The 20,714-nt window shown below is 39.2% G+C and overlaps 2 protein-coding genes across 2 annotated transcripts in view; both read left to right on the forward strand.

The window, feature by feature from the left end:
• The first annotated feature begins 676 nt into the window (after positions 1 to 676).
• The window catches only part of LOC311053443 (uncharacterized protein), a 105,434-nt gene continuing 85,396 nt past the window's right edge, over positions 677 to 20,714 (forward strand). The window contains exons 1-2 of the mRNA XM_084068972.1: positions 677 to 1,399; positions 1,731 to 1,800. The gene's annotated coding sequence lies outside the window, so the exon portion shown is untranslated. The remainder of the gene's footprint in view (positions 1,400 to 1,730; positions 1,801 to 20,714) is intronic.
• LOC311052906 (uncharacterized protein) overlaps positions 8,573 to 20,714 on the forward strand; it is a gene marked incomplete at its 3' end in the record, with an annotated part of 39,690 nt that continues 27,548 nt past the window's right edge. The window contains exons 1-5 of the mRNA XM_084068205.1: positions 8,573 to 8,681; positions 10,107 to 10,406; positions 13,250 to 13,531; positions 14,093 to 14,194; positions 18,133 to 18,225. Coding sequence (XP_083924331.1) covers positions 8,609 to 8,681; positions 10,107 to 10,406; positions 13,250 to 13,531; positions 14,093 to 14,194; positions 18,133 to 18,225 — 850 coding nt within the window. The 5' untranslated portion in view covers positions 8,573 to 8,608. The remainder of the gene's footprint in view (positions 8,682 to 10,106; positions 10,407 to 13,249; positions 13,532 to 14,092; positions 14,195 to 18,132; positions 18,226 to 20,714) is intronic.

Consider the following 20,714-nt stretch of genomic DNA (forward strand, 5'->3'; position numbering starts at 1 on the left):
CTCTCTACATTCTATGATACTATAGTTTACTGAGACACTACACTGTCTCTACATTCTATGATCCTATAGTTTACTGAGACACTACACTGTCTCTCTACATTCTATGATCCTATAGTTTACTGAGACACAAAACTGTCTCTCTACATTCTATGATCCTATAGTTTACTGAGACAATACACTCCCTATTGATAGTAGCTGAATAAATAAATGTAATGCCTAATGATTTGTGGGGTAACATGTATACACTCTCAGAGTTACAGACCCGTAAGGGTCCATTTGGTTCCATTTGTACACTCTCAGAGTTACAGACTTGAACATGAATGACGATGACATGTGAACATGGTCAACCGACACACTCCCCTCTCTGTCCACAGGACCTGCAGGCCCAGATGGATGAGGAGGTCCGTATGCATGAAGACTACAGGGAGGAGCAGGCGGCGAGGTGACACTCTGGAGGTCAATTAAGATGTACCTGGGTTCCTAATAAAAAGCAACACACTTCCACGGAAAGACGCACTCAACTCAAAGGGCTTGAGGTTTCTTGAGGTTGAAATGGTTGCAGATTCTTGACGATACTCTTAATTAATTAATGTGTAATACTGCATGTTGTGTTGTGATTTACTATTGTGTTGTTGCTCTCTTGGCAACAACATATTACAATACATCTCAATGGGAAACTTTGAGATTTGAAATGAAAGTTAGGTTTACTCTTCAAATGTAGATGTTGTTCTTAATGTGATGTGTGATATTCCAAAAGTACATCAAGGGTAGAGCTTTCAGTGAGCCTTAATCTTTCCATGGTTTCCACCATTGTTGAAATGAAGTCTCACTGATGCTACTCTAACCCTAACTAAAACTAATGTACCAGGTCCACTAAAAACATTCCACCACAGGTGATCTATCAGAACCACAAGTCCAAAGGGTCACAGTCCTTTTATTGGAACACCACCACTACCACTCAATTCACAAACATCAGGTGTTACTATACAGTCGCTTTGGTTTCCTATGAAGCAAATAAACAGAAAACTAAACACATGGTTTGATTGACTATACAAAGAAGAAATGTTGTTGCTCAAATTGACCACAAGGTGGCTCTCTAACACCAGCATCATCATGCAAGTGGCAAGTAGGATGTAGTGGAGTCTATTAAGTCTATTTATTAAGGAAGCACAAAGAGGAAAGTCTTCTGTGTTGAATGGAGAACAGATCTATATGAGTCGTCTGGTGTTCCACACTGATCTACAAGCCCTCAACGTGTCTCCATGCAACACATTGTTGTCTTGCAGTGAGAGCTCCACTGTGCAGAGAGGCTCAAAGCCAGCAGCTGTGCCCGACAGGAGAGCTCACAGGCAGGGAGGAGAAGTACAGACACTCCATGCTCATCTCTGGCAGCTTGTTTGTAAATGATCTGTACATTTTAGTTTAGAAGTAGGTCATGCAGTTACTCAGTCTTGATTCATTTCACATAATTATCGTTGCTGTCGGGTGGAAACCTCATATGTCCATGACTGTTACTTTCAGAATTCAAAATTAGCACAAATAGCAGATCACAACGTGTTTTAGCTTGTAGATCGGCTATTTTTACTACTTTGTGTAACACTGTAGAACGACAAAGTAGGAAATGAATTTACGAAAACATAAAAACTAGTTCAAAACTTTGTGGAGATGCTCACATAAAATAAGTTCTGATAGTATCTGATAGTGAGTCTCTCTCTCTCTCTCTCCTGTAGGCTCATAGTGTACATGTGAAGACCCAGGTACGTTCTACCTACCAGGATGTGTGCAGTCTGGAGATCACAGGTACAGATCTACCCTCTCTGCTCTTTCTAATACATGTAATGTTGACATCAGATCCTATCAGAAGTGTCCACCCCGTTCAGGCACATTAAACAACCCGTTCCACCAATCTGCAAAGGGAACAAAATTTAAAAAATCAGACATTTTAGCATTGGCACGTTGTCATGAGGCACTGAAACATGACCCCCCCCCCCCACAGTCACAGTCCCGCTCAGTAACCTAATGAACCCCGGGCCAATCCATGCCCGAAATGAGAGAGTACGTAAGGCCAGAGAGCTCTATGCTTTTTTCCCCATCAAAATATATGTTTATGGTCACCAAAGGATACTCATGAATATCACTGTGCTGTGCATGCACCTTAACTTTACCTGATGAGCCTCCAATAAAGCCTCTGGACAAACCAAGCGCTGGTGGATCATGGTCTGCATACAGTCCATGTCCATCAGAGCTTGGTGTGTAGGCCTACTCCCTTGCATATGTACCAGTATGTAGTATGCTGCAGTACCCCTTCTGGACCAGGAGAGGGCACAATGAAGCCTGCTGGTATAGGCTCTGCTAACTCTTCATATAGCAGAGGTAACAGGCACACGGCCTTCAGCTCTTCTGTCCATCCACACCACATTGCTGTGGACTTAAAGACCTTTCAGTGGTCATTGTGTCAGTGTGCAGGTTAAATAGGAAGCCAAAGCTCTCTGCTACTGCGCTCTGATCCAGAACCTCAGCCTCAGTACAACAGACAGACACGGCTAGTACACACAATAAATAGTATATATACAGTATAACCTGACCCTGTGACATCATCACCTGATCTGCTGCAGACACCCTGCCTCCCCCGCTCACAGATGGCCCCTAGACCAAGGGTTCACAAACTTTTCAGGCTGTGACCCCCCAAAATAATCATATTTGAAATTGGGGACCCCCCACCCTGACAAGCACTTGGAATTGAAGGAGTTGAGGCATTACATTTAGTTTGACTCGGTTCCACAGATAAATATTCGGCACAATGTTTGTCTCTTTCTTACGTAATATTTGACAATTTGGCCAATTTGGTTTTAAAAGGTTTTAAAAGTCCTAAATTGTAACTTGTAAAGAAGTGTGCAGATACCCTGTGTTTACACGTACAGTATACTATGTGTTTGTTTACTGTTGAGTGAGAAAATAATGTTGCACATCAAGCTAGTAATCTTTGGACCCCCCCCGGTCCCCCAAAAATAATTTGGGGACCCCCCTGTGGGTCCCGACCCCCAGTTTGGGAACCACTGATCTAGACCATACCCGGCTGCCACATACATCCCAACTTTAAATTACTATACAGAATGACTGACACAGCAGCCAACCTGACACTATCTACTGGCTAGCTGAACCCAGTAATTTCCACTAGCATTGCAACAACATGCTAACAAGCTTCAAGTGGATATTTCTCAGTAACTATAGAGATGATTTAATGGTTTTCAACTATTTGTGTGATAGGGTCTTTATTTTTGAAATTTTACATTAACCACTTGAACCCTCGCATCCATATTCTGGGGGGAAAATAGCAGATCTATAAGCTCACAACGCGCCTGTGACACAAGAGGTTTGATGTAGAGGGGAAAAAGAGCAGACCAAGTACCAAAAGTCACGTTTACGAAGTATTGAGGGTTGAAGTGGTTAAATGTCTGACAACACACATTTAACATTAATCCTATACGTAGTGGGGGTCCCTGCTTCATTCTCTCTCAGCTAAGGGGTCCTTGATCCTGAAAAACGTTGAAGACCCCTGCCTTAAAATATTATAATATTTGGTGTGTTATATTATGTTGGACTTTGATGACCTGCTGTGACATTTCACCCCGAAAGGTTTTAATGTTTTTTTTTTCTTTTTAGGGCAGAAACACTTTTCTGTGAGTGATTTTGTTACATGTGCAACATTTGATGGAATTAAATCGTGTGAGTTCCAAGTTGTGTTTGAACTCTTCAATGATGTTTTTACATTGATTATAATATGTACAGGATCATGTTCAGTGATTATTGCAAGATAAACCCCAACACATAGTGACACAGGACCGATGGACAGGACATTTACACTAAATATGTATTTTAAAATCGATGTACAGTGGTCACCAGTCCAATCATGCGCGATCTTCAAACGGCCGCCTATTGGCCGCCATAGGACTCCATCAGCGCCGTTAGCTACCTTTTAAAGTTGACGCCCACAGATTCTTAGCGCCTCCCATTGAAATGATCAGAACGTGTAGTGTGGCCGTTAAGCCACGAGGTGGCGCTTGGTACTGAAATGTACTTAAAAAAATTAAGAGTAAAAGTACTCGTTATGCAGAAAGTCCCTTTTCACATGTTGTCAAAATCGTCATGTCATAATAGGCTACATTATAGAAGGTATATGTCTATTTATGAATAGATTAATTTAAGTAAATACATTGATTCATTAATGTAAAAATAATCTGGGCTAATAATAATAATTATTATTATTAGGGTAATAATAATAATAATAACTAGGCTACAAAGTATTGGCATCAAACTGTGCTTAGTTCGTTTTCAAATAATTGTAGTTGAGTAAAATAACTTGTGGTTAATGTATGTTTTGTAATAATAATCAAAATGTGCAAAGTAACTTGTAACTAAAGTTTTCAAACACTGACTGCGCATCGCATGCGTCTGTATATATACTATTAGTACCTCCTACTCTTCAACACAGATCAGATAGCCTAGTGGTTAAAGCTAACTTTCGGCGATTAGACGGCCCGTGTTCGAATCCCACGCTATGAACTTGTTGAACTGCTTTTTTTTTAAGCTAGAAACTTGAACCGTGAAGGCCTACGTACTATATGTTCCTCTACAAATTAGACAGCCTAGTGGTTAAAGCTGAAGTCCAGCAAATTAACTGAATAAAAAAATGTCCTGTCCTTAATCAATAAAATGCTGGAAGTGGAAATGGTGAATATGATACATTTGCGCAGCGGAGCGCACTCGTCTATTAGTTTGTATTGGCCAGCGCGTTATAGATATATGTATGTATAATGGATAGGGATGGAGCTCGAAAACCGGGTCCATTAAAGGCTGTAAGCGTCCATTTGGTTCCATTTGTACACTTTGGGTGGTTACGTCGTTGTGTTTACATGTGCGGTGCAGCGGTGAAAGAATGGCGTCAACTAGTGAAACGCTCAAAAGTTTCTAAGCTTTAGCTTCTGCTCAGTGATTCCTTAGCAACATAAACAGAGTCAGGACTGTGGTCTCTGAGATGTTGCAACAGTCTGATCCAACAGGTTTCATTTCCATTTTTAATGAACGCTACAGACCAAAATATCAAATGACAGATGTCATGCCCCCTTGATGAATCATCCCCTTGTGAAGACAGAACAGATTGTGTTCCCCAGTCAACTGAAAAACATGAACATTTAACAACAACACAACAATCTTATGTTATGTGCTAACTCACACAACACAGGCTTGATCACTGGGGCACATTCATTGTTAGAAAGAAAGTCTTCATGTTTTATTAGATACAAATTACCATGGTGTAGGCTACACACTTATGAGTGTAATTTGAAGGATTAGTGTTTGTGTGAGTGTTGATAAAATGTGAATCTGTGTCTCAAGCACACATTTATCTAGCTATATGACTTGGATAAACTGACATCCATGCTTCACAACAGCAGTGTGTTGAGAGAGGATGACAACACAACACAACACAACACCCTCTCTCAACACACTGCGTTGTGGAACATGGATGTCAGTTTATCCATTTCTCTCTTTTATCTCAAAGTGTAAACAGATGGAGGTGCTGCTCTCAGCTCAGTGCACACATCAAAGCAAAGGTCACATCAGGACATTATATGTAGAATAAAATAACCTAATATATGTTCAGTATTTCAAAATCATAGTTTTTAGAGAGTTTGAGAAACATTCATAGCCTGTATTGTATTTTCACATATTCTTCACGGTTCTAAACAAGTGTTTTGTTTTTCCTTAGGCCTGTATTTACAGTCAGTGTCAGATGGGGCCAGTGACCAGGAGACCTTTACTACCTACCAGGGGCCCATTGTTAATGTACTGTGAGTACAACATCTGACCACTAGGGTCCCCATGTCACTGGCAACACATTCTCACTTGGAACTCATCAAATATGGCAGCTTGGTCACATGACCAGGTGTCACCAATGACCTCTAGTCACTGGTGTGTTTTGATGCTGGCCCAGCGGTGACGCAATCCACTTCTATAGAAATTCCACAACATCATCATCTACACGCCCTTAGTAGTACGATATACAAACAACCACAGCCTCACATTTAAACACCATGTAGTATAATATAATTATATATTTTCAGTCAATTAATTCAGCAATTGTATTAGTAGCCTAGTAGTTGCAGGTTGCAGTAGTTGAAGCAAGTTTCACTTGTTACACACTGAACTAAGTTAAACTAAACAGCACTGAGGGAGTACTTGGCCTCAAATGCACTATAACTCACTTCCTAAAAAGCTCTGTTCAGGCAGTTCAGTTACAAATGCAACATTTTGATTAGCTGAAGGCAGTTCCTCTGTTCACTGGGCTGAACTGCATGAGGAAACGAATCAGGCAGCGTTACCCCATAGACTGACCCAGTTGTGCCTGATATAGCATCTCTGGTTGGGGCGCCGCTTCCGTCTAAGTAAATATGTAGAGAGAGTATCAGTGGTGTCAGAAAGTGACGCCCAGGAATGTGACCATGAGTTTGTATTGAGTTTGTATTTGATAAGTTGGGAGTGAGAATGTGTTGTCTCTGACCTTTTATAGGTACAATTCCTTGAATAATCACACAATTCAAGCTCTCAACAACAAATCTTCCAGAAAATGGGAACTATGATATTGTGTATGTAGATTTGTCTCTGGCACTTGATATAAATCATTCAAATGATGCAGATCAGATGTGTGTGTGTATATACTGTTTGTGTGCAAGCATTATGTGTGTGTGTGTGTGTGTGTGTGTGTGTGTGTGTGTGTGTGTGTGTGTGTGTGTGTGTGTGTGTGTGTGTGTGTGTGTGTGTGTGTGTGTGTGTTTGTATTTAAACGGTCTCTGCTTGACACACCCTGCTCGATCCGATTGCCATGGTGATGCTTTTAAATAATTGGTTTATGTAATTTAGCAACAGATTTATAGAATACTTCACGCCACAAACAATAAATGCAGTTAGATTAACAAAAGAAAACTGTAAATGCTGTCTTCAGTAGCATAACGCAAAATCGCAGGGCCCCGACGCAAGGACAGGGGGGGGGGGGGGTCGGGGCTTTTGCAGACGGCAATAGAGATGGTGCTTGTAAATGCCCCCGCCCCCCGTGGTGCATCGCTTGCTGCCCTCCACTACGCCACTGGCTGCCTCATCACAAGCTACATAACATTTCAGTTACGTAAAGAAGGTGATGATGACTTATTTTGTATGTTTTATTTCCTATTTTACGTTTATTATGGAATTTTTTACGTATATTTTTATTGTGGTCACACTGACATAGCTTAAAGTACTATAATTTCACTGTCTGCAACATCTGTATTTTACATGCGTGAGACAAAAAAACTGATTCATTCATGTTATAGTAATTCATTCATGACTTATTGTTTTGGAACTTTATTAACTTGTTAACTATGCCGTGGAAGTGCATTCTCATACTTGACAATTGTAGTATTCCAATCAATTAACAGTTCTGCTGACCTAGTACCTGCTAAAACCCTGTTACGTATTTGAAGGATGTTGAATGTATATTCTCATGGGCTCATGTCCAGAATAAAACATGTACTCTCAATGTTTGAAGGGTTTATGTTTGTTGTCTTCCCTTTCCTGGCTCTCTCAACATGATCCTGTAAAATAATAAATACTATCATATTTTTAGTGATGCAACCTTTTTAAAAGCTTTGCGTTTGCTGTGTTTGGAAAGAAAATCATAATTGACGTGTTTCAGTATGAGTTTTTTTTTATTTATTTTTTTACATTTCTTAAATATCTTGAGGTCTGAATTATGACTACAACTCACTCAATCAAGTCAATCATGAAATGGCCGTAGAATTGCTGATTCCCAGGAAATGTCATGACAGCTCATTTTGATATGACACTGTTTATTTATTGTCACTCCAGTGGTTTTATGAGTGACAGTACTGTAGATATTGTTGAAGTTCATTATGTGTCAGGATCTGTCTCACACCCTGACATTATGTATGTAAACACTAGCCTTACCATGCAGGAGCTCTCAGAGGAAACAGTTTTCTGTGAAAAATGTGATGTGTCATACTGTATGACAGAAGAGCTGCAATGGAAGATGGCAATACTGTTTCTTGTATCTTTCTCTTGAGGAGCAATTGTGTGTGCAGTCAGACCATGTATGCTAAACTGTCGGTGGGGTCGGTTTTGTAACAAACCCAGGCTGCGCCACCCTGCTTTCTTCCACATGGCATGCAGCAACATGTCATCCTTCCTCATATCAAGGCACATCCATACAAACTGTTCTGGGGTCGGTGCTTTCGTTGTTGCTGTCAACGGAATAGACAGAGAGGCCTGAGGGGTCACATTAGATTCTCAGAATCATGTTTGTTTAGTGAGTTTTAACTTTAACAACACTGACTGATATCCTCCCAAATGACTAACACGTTTTCACTGTTCTAAACAACAGGGTACAGAGTTAACATTTCAGTATAGCCTATTAGTTCAGTTTTAACTTTCACTTTCAACACGAAAAGGAAGAGGATTGGTCTCTCTCGGCTGCACCTCCATTAATGTGTGTGTAGCATAGACTGAAGGTTGTGTGGTGTTCATATTGATTGATGGTGATTAGTTATCGATCATCATCATGAAGGATCGTCTCCTCAGAGCTTCATGGTTCGTCTGTCTGTTGACAGCAGCTGGACTCATCCTGACATCAGGTAGGAGAAGACACTTTAAAACATTTATAACATGGACACACCAGACTCTTCATGATGTTCATTTATTCTGTTTTTAATTGTTCTGGTTTTGAGCAACCTGTGCCAGTCACAGGTGTGTGACTGGCACCTGAGCATGGGTCCAGCAACTTTATTGAGTTTGTGTATGCTCCTAGCAGCAATACTGCCCCATGGAATACTGTAGTAGGCTACCAATATGTTTAGCCTATCTGATGGTCAGTAGCATGGTCAGACAGTATGCCAGTATCATGTTGGTATCATGTCATAATCATGGTCAGTATCTGGTCATAATCATGATTGTATCATGGTCAGTATCATGTCAGTGGCATGGTCAGTATCATGGTTGGTATCATTGTCAGTATTATTATATCACCCGATCTAGGAATCACAATTATTTCCATTGAATAGGGTGATTCATAGTAGATCGGGTCATTATATCAGCTGTGTGTGTGTGTGCGTGCGGTTCCATCTCCTGGATGAACATAATATAGTCTTTCCCATTAATTTCCTATGGCGGTCATTTTTGACCGGGAACTCTAATATAAGGATGTAACAAATTTGAATAAACGACGGAAAAATCAGTGAAAATGGTGATCAGTGTTTTTATATGTTCACATGACTAGTGGGGAGGAAATCCTAAGGTCTTGAGGCAATTGGATGAAAAACACTATTTATGATTCAGGAAAGTTGTAAATCGGTCAGAACACTGCAGGAAGGTTATGTTTGTGAGCGGTGCCATGTGGTATTGTGTGTAAAAGACTACATATGCCAAAAGCATGCAAGGATAATAACACTGAATGTCGTGTTCACTGAAATAGGTTGTTCTTTTGGGACATTTATCACTATGCAGTGTTAGAATATATAGACCACTTGTCTAGTTTTATTGGATCATGCTACTTTTGTACCAAACAATTAGTTCTGCAAACTGGTATTGCAACAAAAAGTCAACTGTATTTTTATTGCTGTCGATAAAAATACAGCAGAGCTTTTGCAGCAACATCAGTGTGCAGACTTTATTTCTTAATGTGATACTGCTGTTTGTCCTGCACATGGGTCTCTTTCATGCAAATTACTTAATACACCTCAGTTCTGAGGTACAACATAATTACTGTAATTGTCTCAACCTTGCACTTGCTACAATGTAAAACTGTGTTTTCTTTAGTAATAGGCCTAGTCTTTTTTTTTTTGTATAAAGCCTGAAGCCAATTATTTTCAAATTGTGCATGGTTGTCTACTGAAATTAACATGACACATCATTTTACTCCTCCATTGTATGTATGGTTGGGTATTTGAAATTATGTTTATGCTACTGTAGAGATTGTTGAGTTGTGATTCATTTTAGTTTAGTTTTAATATGGTATTTCTGTTTCTGCTGCTAAACCCTACATTTTATTTTTCTTCACACAGACCAACACGATGTGAAATACATACAACTCGATGGAGTCCTTGAATTGCTTCCAGCTACTAATTCTGTTACTGAACCCACCACTGGCATCCTGTGGAAACATGGCCCCAATAAGGTAGCAGAATGGGATCAGGGCTTTGGTCCTGATGTGGATTACTATGGGACATATAAAAACCGCACAGAATTGAATAAAGAAACTGGGCTGTTGGTCATCAACAACATGACCAAAGAAGACAGTGGAATATATTCTGTGGAGGTAAACGGTCGACTGCAGAACAAGACTCATAACATTAAAGTGATCAGTAAGTATGCATTGTGTCCTGTGAGGAATAAATGTTATGATCATGTGTTGTACTTTTATCATAATATCTACATTTTGCATTACACATATAGTATATCTCTCTGACCGAAGGGCGTGAAACTCTGCACGCACACTCCCTAGATAACAGAGCAGAGCTACTCCTAAAGATTTTGTCCAAAACTCACATCAGTACACATTATCTCTGGCGTCATGTGATTAAGATGTGTGAGTTGCCATTCCATTTGGCTATGACTGCCTTCCAAAGTTTGCGAGCCCCCTGCCAGGGGGAGACCTGTGCTCCAAGCACACTTTTTCATATACTATATGCAGTAACACCCTGCCTTAGTTCTGGTCACTGATATTGTCCTTATATGTGGGGGGCCGTGTTTTTTCAATTCGTTTTTTCATTTATTTTTTGAGCGGTGTAGCCGCTCCTATAAGTGGTTTTGGGACCCATCCGTGGTTAAAATTTTTCTTTCCGTCGTGAAAATGTGTCTTTCGCTGTACTGTGATTGGCTGATTGGTATTCAGACCCTTTGCTCAGTACTGTGATTGGCTAGCGAGACACATGATGAAATTAATAACCTATAAATAGCACCACTCACTTTCCATCATGTGATGACCACTGTTGATTTATATAGTTTTTTGGGGGGAAATGAATATGAGTAATTAAAAAAACATGGCCCCCTCACTTATAAGAAGGACAATATCAGTCACCAGAACCAAGGCAGGGTGTTTTCAATGAGTCGTAACATTTAAAATGGAGTTTGAAGTTACAATGGGTTTGTATAGGAAACCTATACATATGCCCAAACGTATTAGGCATTTTTTCACTATTTTCAAAAACATTTTTAAATAGTGAAATAGCCGATCTACATTGGCGCGTTATGAGCTTGTAGATCGGCTTTTTTCACAATTTTAAAATGTTTTTCAAAATAGTAAAACGGGCCCAAGATGTTTCCAACATGGCGCTCCCTTTGTAAACATTAAAAACGTACGCTACGCAGCGTTCAAGAAACAATTGCCTTTCTGGACCCTAACAAACAACACAGCGATGTAAGTTGAGGACTCAAGTCTAATTTTAGCCGCAGTGAATAAAGAGTTATAGACAGTGTCCCTCACCTTATTTGAAAGTCCATAAAGTGAATGAATGTTTCCAACGCCACAGCAACACTACAGCATTCTCGCACTGCAAACTCGACTCGTTTTCAGATAATTAATATAGAAATCTTAGCTGTTCAGATGTCGGCAATTGAATAGACATGGTCCATCTCCTTAAATCCTTTATTCAGCTCAACTTCCATTGAAGTGTATTCCTTGTCCAAATAGCGTCGCTCTGTTCTAGGACTCGCCTACTGTATTCAGTAATATGCACACACACATGCATGCTCCATTCCTATGTCTGCTCTAGACCCACACCGCATCAGCAACCTGCAAAGCAACTTGATCCTGCTAGTCTAAGATAGTATTACATCATTTACTTTTGTCAGGGAGTAATATGTTAAGTAATTTTGTTACTTTCTACCACTGCACACATGTATGTGTTGACAATAGGGTGATTCATAGTAGAGCATAATTAGCATAATTAGCCCAACACTGTAAGGGAGCATAAGGCAGAAGGGAGTCAGTAATAAGGCAGAATAAGGCAGTAGGGAGTCTGTAATAAGGTAGTAGGGAGTCAGTAATAAGGCAGAACAAGGCAGTAGGGAGTCCGTAATAAGGCAGAAGGGAGTCCGCAATAAGGGAGCAAAATTAACCAATTAAAGGTAGGGTGATATTTTTTTGTTAAAATAAGTGTTAATTAGCTCAATATTTGGAGCTTATACTCATTGCTATACAGTGTTTGTTCAATAACAGGGGTATCCCTGTCTCTCCAGGTATTTATTAAACAGAAAATGCATTTTCAGGTCGGAATACCAATTTTATCCAATCAGGAAAGACAACTTGCACAGGATACAGATTGGAAAACAAAGCAATGACAGACACAATTGGAACTGAAACACTATAAAATTTAAGCTGATAAATGGGTACTCTCTCCTAATTGGCTGAAAAACAAATTAAACAAACAAAAAAAAAACTAAAAATGAAAAAGCCCAGCCCCCTCACATATTAGAAGGACAATATGAGTCACCAGAACCGGGACGTGTGTTTTCAATGAGTCTATCATGGTTAAAGTGTAGTTTGAAGTTATTGGTTTATATAGAATGGGGGCTTGTCTGATAAAATGAATATCAAATATACTGAAACAAGCAACTCAAAAACTCTGGGGTGCATAAAGCCTGAGTAGATGTTAAAATGACCCCAAACATGTTTGAGAGTGAAATATCTCTAAGTACAGTACTTAAGTAAATGTACTTACAGTGTAGTTACTTTCTACCACTGCACACAGAAACACCAAAATGAAACAACATTATGTTATTGTCTTCAGCCGCTGTTTATCCATCTGTGAATAATATAAATGATAAGCTTTGCATTCAACAATCTTATTGGCTGCTGCCCAGCGAAATTAGCTTCATATTTGCAAAAGATTGAGATTATGTAAACTTTTTTACGCTCTCCTCTCCTCACCTGCTCTGCTCTGCCTTTAATCCCACAATCCTTTACATTAGAAATGCGTCCTTTCCTCTAATATAGTTTTTTATTATATTTTCATACTTCAGACAAGACTTTTTGTTTACACTGCTTCCATAGACAATGAATGGGAAGCATTTATCTGTACCGTAACCGTTACCTTCAGAAGGTCACACAGCCACCATGTGTTTTTCTCAGCATAATGTTCTAACTGCAGTCTGGAGACAACATCACCAGTAATTCTGAACTATGTTCACTCTTTCTTCCCAACAGAGAAAGTCCCAAAGCCAAAGCTGGCTATCAAGAAACCTTGTGAATCTAACTCTACCAGCTGTGTACTCGTCTGTTACGGGGACATCAAAGATTCCGGTCCGATCACCTATCGCTGGAAGAAAGATGAAGGGGAATGGATGGTGTCTGACTCTGGACAGAACTCTAAAGAGTCTAATATCACCAACGATGAGGAAGGGCAGAAGGTTAAAGCATTATTTTGTGAAATGAAGAACATGTTCAGTGTGGAGCAGAGTGATGCCTTAATCAACCTGTTTTACAAAGGTATGTACAGTAGTTTACTCCACAATGTGTAGACATTGATCCATGGTGTTACAGCGTCAACATTGTGAAGTCAACAACCCAGGCTACAGGCTGCTTGTACTGTAGGTTAGTCTGTATAGTCCCTCTCTCTCTGCTATACTCTCTCTCTCTCTCTCTCTCTCTCTCTCTCTCTGAGAGAGAGAGAGAGGGAGAGAGAGAGCAATCAGAACTTCATGAAATGTACACTAAGTTTGTCATCATCCTTCTTTCCCAAAGGAAATGATCCCAAAACTTAGCTATGCTTCATGTGTTTCATTTTGTTGTTACTATAGTTGGCTTATTAGTCATGCTCGCTCACTCTGATCAGCTGGCAGAGTTAGACCGGACAGAATCACAGGACAACAAAGCTGCAATGCCAAAACTACTCGTACGTTATTGTACCTGCCTCAGTGTGTTTAAAATAATGACATCTCTCTCAGTATTTAACCAAATAACATTGTGCAAAATGCAGAGCATGTTTGTTATTGTTGAATTGAAAGCAAATTAAATCCTTTAATGTAATTGTTTATTTTGTCTCCTAAGAACCTACACCTGTGAAACAGACACCTGTGGGAAGGATTGTTGGAGGTATTATTGGTGCTGTCATCCCTGTATTCGTGTTGATGCTGGGTGTGAAGTATCGTGGTAAGTTTCTCTACTGATTTTAAGTTACACATAAAATACAACATGTATATACAATACAAAGTTACTGCTCAGCTGCCACATGCAATTTCACAACAACTGTTTTTATAATCGTTTGTCAGTAGTAGGGTTGTGCCCAGTCAGTGATTAATTTCACGGATGTTAACCGTCATATTTGAAAACGTTTATTCGAATAGTCGAAAATGTATTAATTACACTTAGAAAATAGCCAAAACGGAGTGCATTTTAATCTATAAGACCAAATACCATTGGAAGTGTGTTAAGAGTATATAAAATCCATGTAAAATGCTTATACTATTGGAATCTTACGCAGCTGCTCCCAAATATTATAATATTATAATATTATAATAATAATATAATAATATATATATATAATAATATTATAATAATTAACTCTTACTTACTCTTACTCTTTTTCCTTTATTTAGGGAAGCCCATTGAGAGCTAGCTCTATTTTTCAAGGATATATATATATATATATATATATATATATATATATATATATATATATATATATATATATATATATATATATAGTGCAACATAGGTATATATATATAATGAAGCAGGTGCAGTCACTATGTAGTTTTGTGAAATGAAGAACCCAGCAGAGTGGTGCCACTGACAACGTGTTGTCAGTGGCACCCTAAATGTCTCTATCGAAACCAATCGAACCAGAGAGTCCTGAAATTTGTTCCATTTGTGTGGAGCATAATAAATGAAAGCAGTCTTTCCTTGTTCACTGCTCTTATGTGGACTGGTATATCTAATGTGTGTGTGAACGTGTTGAATGTTCAGTAACCTTTGGTTCTAAAAGCGAGGATAGATACAAAGGAAGCTTATCATTAAGCCGCCAGTAATAAATCGTAGAGCACTGTGGTAGACTGCTTCAAGAGGCTTCAGTGTGTAGAGTGAAGCATGCATGTACAGTACATCACCATAATCATAAACAGAACAGACAGAGATTGAACAATAGCCTTTGTACTAACAAGAGAAAAACAAGACTTGTTTCTGTACAGGAAACCAATCTGTCATCTTGGCATCTAGTCAAATGCCCAGTGTGAGCTGGTCTGAAGCACAATACTGACCAGTGGGGCAGCTCCCCTTTAACTATAACATGACATGTAGTACAGTAGGCCTATTGGATTTTCAGCCAAACAGTTAACTTTTGATTGAAACGTAGGCCTACACTCAGTGGTGTCATGGAGGCCACACATCGAAGAAGAGAAAGATACTCGTTCAAAGCAAACTTATAGTTTCAGCTCTATAATTCATGGTATTCCTTACATTTGTATTAGTTTAAAAAGACTAAAACTAAGCTAAAAAACATTTCCTTTTCAAACATGTTTCCTAATTTAAGGTACAATAAAGTGTGCGTGCCATGCGCGTGACGTCATTAAAATAATACTGTCCTGCCAGTAAAAAAATCACCATGACACTGCTGCCTACACTCACTAGCCTGATTATTAGAATGAAGCTACGTGGAGCTTCAGTCTGACATTGGCTCCAGTGTAGTCGATTACAAGGGGGAGGGGATTAGAATTGCCCTAAACCACTCGTAAGGGATCCCCACCCCCACCTCCGACTCTCATTGGACAATATATTTTGTACCGAATAAATCCCAAGTTCACATTTACAACACCAGACCAAGAGGCAGTCCACTCAGAGAGTGGGCGGGGTCTATGGTATATGTTCTCACCTCAAACGCTGGATTATTTCTTCAAATCGACCGGATCACAGAGGTAGGCAGTATATGAGGTAATATAGGTGATTCACATCCAGGTGTTTTTATTTGATGTGATTTCTCCATTGCGACGATTTCCCATCAAAAAGTACCCACAAACACTGCTCTTTCAAACCGACAGTGTTTGTGTAGCCAGAGTTGTCTAGATTCACTCACTACTGGGATGTGAACGATCAGCGCAAATCAGTGCCCACACAACTCCCTTGTTAATACTTAATTGGCATGTATTTTCTTATTTTACTTGTTAAAAGCAATATTTTATTCAGACATGACAGTAATATGGGCAAAAAAAATGAAATGAGAAAAAAGGGAATACCTCAATTAAACATATATTTAATAGAATAAACAAATTATTTTGTAAACATTTATAAGGGGCAGCCCCTTATATACGTTCACTGAATATTGCTAGGGATACCAGAAACTGATCAATATCTATCTAATTTGAATATTCTACTGCCTGGCAAAGTTTTTTCGACTATTCGTCTCTCTCGTCTGTGAGCCATTTTGCAGTTCTTTGAAATCACCGCTTTATTTATGTCTGTGCGCTCTTGAGATGGTCGAGATGGTGCCTGTTTTTGCTTCGGTGTACAACGGCAGCGAACACAGCTGACCTACAAGCCCACACCGCGTTACATCCACAACAAGTTGTGTGCTTGCAGATCGGCTTGCGCACCGCATGCGACACCATCATACGACGGAAGTATAAGCCAAGTTTAGGGAGACGAATGTAAGAGAGGCGGAGCTACATGTTGTGGGGACTGCTGTGTGACAGACAGGCAGAGAAGAGCTCCTCTACATTAGGCTAGAGTTTACATTACTGTAATATGAAACAGCTGACAGTGTGAACAATAAATGGCAATTTACTGTACAGTAGTATTAGCCTATATTTTGGCTGTACATGAACCATTTTTGTAAAATCGATTTACTAAATATGGAGACTTCCATGAATATTGAAAAAAGAAAAGATCGGCATCCCCATGGCACGCGGCACACTCCTTAATTGTCAGTAACACATTTTACTGCCTTTAATGTTACTGTGTGTGTGTGTGTGTGTGTGTGTGTGTGTGTGTGTGTGTGTGTGTGTGTGTGTGTGTGTGTGTGTGTGTGTGTGTGTGCACGTGCGCACATATGTGTCCAAAAAAAAACATCATATCACATTGAGTCAATATCACCATAAGGTACATTTGGGACTTAGCTTTTTTTTTTTTTTTTAACTGTGATTTTCCATTTAACTTTTTACTCATTGTATTAAGTGGATGTTGTACAGTTAGAAATGCATGTTGGTCAAGCTACCACACTTTTTATGAATTAACTGTAATATATGTCAACAGTAAAATATGTCCACCCTGTCAGGAAAAATTCAAAGGGTGGACAATGACAGGGTGAAACTTTTGGGTCAGTTTTAGGATTTAATTGGCACATGTTGGACCTTCTGTTAGCAACTTAGCTCAGTTAGCAAGGTGACTCTATACTTTTTAACAGATATATTTCAAATTTCAGAAAAGGTTTTACATTCATTGATATTTCAGTATGACAGAGTGGACATGCTAAGCTTGACAACATACAACTACACACATAAACTATGAAAAATACAATATATATAAGTGTAAATATGTACTGGCAACTTGCCATAGCTTCAGCCTCCATTGAAGTAAGACAGGAAGAAGACAACAAGGGAACTTAAACTTAAGTAAGTTTCTTAAAGGGCCAGTTTACCTTTGCTGTCCACAGGGTGGACAGCAATGTCAGGGACACACAAAAAATGTTCAATATGATTATAAAAACAGACTATATCATATGATTTAAAATCAAAATGACTTGTTTTATCAAATAAGGTGTTGTGGACAATCAAACTATGTAAAAAGAAAAAGAAAAATCAAAAAATTAACCACTTATTAGACACACTGTAGTTAGCAGAGTGGTGTGAGGGACATGCCAAAACCATATACATCCAATGTTACAGATCTGTATAAAATGAAGGAAACACATTTCCAGAGACTCATCATTGTACTGATAAGTGTGTAAATATTTGGCCATTCATAATAAGACCTCAGAGTTTCATTATTTTGTTACATTTTCATGATATTTGAGTGATTGTGGTGAGGACACCCAAATGTACTTTATGGTGATATTGACTCTGTTATGTAATATGTTATCACTGTGAATTCCATCTCAGATCGTATAAAGGAGATGTTGCCCCGGTCTGTGAGGAGGATGCTTGGTCTTGGTGTGTCGCCTCCACCTCGGTTTGGGCCTGTGGGTCTGGAAGGTGAGTGAGTTTAGGGAACTTTATTTGAGCCGTTTTTGATGTGACTAATTTATAATAATATTATAATTGTAAAATATTATTGTCATTATGAAAATAATGATAGTGTCAATCAGGCCTGGAATTTCATCATTTTAGGGGCAAGGCCACTTGGCCTTTGGTGTTGTCATTTTTTGGAGGGCACAAAGGCCAAATGCCAGGGCAGGAAGGCCATCCAAAAAAAAAGTGTTTAAGTCCCCGGAAATAATGCATTTAACTTGAAGGTTAAGGATGATTGTATTTTAATATATTATAAGAATTGTATAACTATCTGTGAAATATAACCCATTTATTTCACAAAATAATGTGTTGGCAAATTATCAATATTTAGTTATATAGGTCTCAATATGTCACATTCAGCCCTGGACTTCACTGACTGAAGTAGGGGTCACATTAATCACATTAGATTCACAGAATAATTAGGGGTCTTCAACCTTTTCAGGCCAGGGACCCCCAAACTGATGGGGTGATGGAGCAGGGACCCCCTACCTCGTAGGGTAGGGGGTAGGCTACTATATATATCATATATTTATGTATAAAATTGTGTTTTATATAAATAAACATGAAAAAAATTGCCTGCTCCTAAGCACAGGTTGACCCAGTAGGTGTGCAAAAGGACCTTTCTCAGGGGCGTCAATTGGGTATGGCAAGGCATGGCAGGTGCCATACCTTGGCTCCAGAAAAAAAAATCATGAATAGTAGCCTAATGCAGGTGCAAGACCAGACCATTGTGTTTGCATTGTGTTATAGGTATAATGCATAGTTTCTATGCATTTCAGGGGTTTTGGGGGGGTTGAACCCCTAAAAAAAGGATAGATGTCCCTTATTTTAATCTCTGGGAGTTGGCAACCCTAACCTTGCCATACCTTAGCTTTTGCTGAACTGACACCACTGATCTTTCTCTACAAAATATGTATAACATACCATGTTATTGTGCATTCATTACTAAGCTATTAAAATATGTCATGTTATGTTTAAAGACAAATTTACATTTTTGGAAAAAGAAGAAAAAAAGTTTTTAAAGTTTTTAAAAACATTTTTTTTTAATCAAACAACAATTTCGCGGACCCCCTGCAGTACCTTCGCGCGGACCCCCTGTTGAAGACCTCTGAGAGATTTTATGTATTTTCCCCACAAGTTATTTTCATTCAAATGAAATGTGATTGAACTTGCACTAATAATGACTTTAGTTGATTTTCTCTCTCTTTAAAATATAGTATTTCTTAATTATTAATAATTACAGCTTGTAGATTGGCTATTTTCATGTTTTAATTTTTTTTTTAAATAATAATAAAAAAGGAACATACAAGATTTCCACCTGAAAGCCATAATATATAGCCAATATATGGTTCTGTATCAGTATATTAGTCCGTTTTTGCAGATTTCATTCTAATTGGCTACTATGCCTGCATATGAATTTCATGGCCCTGGGTAGGTCACCCTGGCTTGGCGGAGATATGCCCTGTTGGGCACAAGCTCCGCACACTGCAGCAGCAGGTGAAAGCAATCACTTAAACGAGGGCTGTGTTGCGCACCAAAAAACTGACTAAAACTGTCACATTCTGCTGAAATAAACTTCCCAATTAGAACATTGTTGACAAACGAACAGATATCATGGATGTGGTTTGCAAAAGGATTTATTTCTTGTCCATCAGAGCGGTGAGGTCACTCTTTTGTATGATATTGATAGCCTACACTTTGAATTTGTTTGCAGTTATTCTGTTGCTTGCTTTATATTAAGACTCATAATTTGGGGATTTTGCTGTATTTTATTAGATGTATTCATCTATATTTTGCTGTTGAAAAAAACATCGGGGCACATCGGTCTGTAGGACTACAGAATCCTCTCTCTCTCTCTCTCTCTCTCTCTCTCTCTCTCTCTCTCTCTCTCTCTCTCTCTCTCTCTCAGGCTAGAAATCAAACCTACCATTGATTAGTTCAGGCTGCGTTAGATTTATCTCCTGTTTGGCCAAGTAATGCTTTTGTGTCTATTACACTGTGTTGCGGGATTCCGAAGGTTCATAGGAGGCTTAAAATCAAACCTACCTACCACTGTGCATGTTGTAGCTGCGCAGCTCAACCAAAGGGACTGGTGACTAAAAAAAACGTATTGACAAGAAAATCGCGCAGAGGAAAAACTGTGAAATCAGTTGCTGGGCGCAGCTGGGGCACCACGGCCACTGTGGCCGTGAAGGCATGTCATTATTCGAGGGGCACACGGCCAATGAGAGGGGCAACGACGGCCATGGCCGCCGTGGCCGCCGTGAAATTCCTGCCCTGGTGTCAATAGAGAGGAGCATAACAACCATAACACATGTGTGTGTTCATAATGAATGAATCATCAATCCTCCTGCTGAACCTGGCAGACAGTTGCTATAAAGTGAGAACTTGGTGTTGTTAGTAATCACAGTGTTGTAGAGCTGCAACTATTGAATTGATTAGTTCAATTAACC

This window comes from Gymnoscopelus microlampas, assembly GCF_963454915.1.
Source record: "Gymnoscopelus microlampas genome assembly, chromosome: 10".
In the NCBI taxonomy this organism is placed as follows: Eukaryota; Metazoa; Chordata; class Actinopteri; order Myctophiformes; family Myctophidae; genus Gymnoscopelus; species Gymnoscopelus microlampas.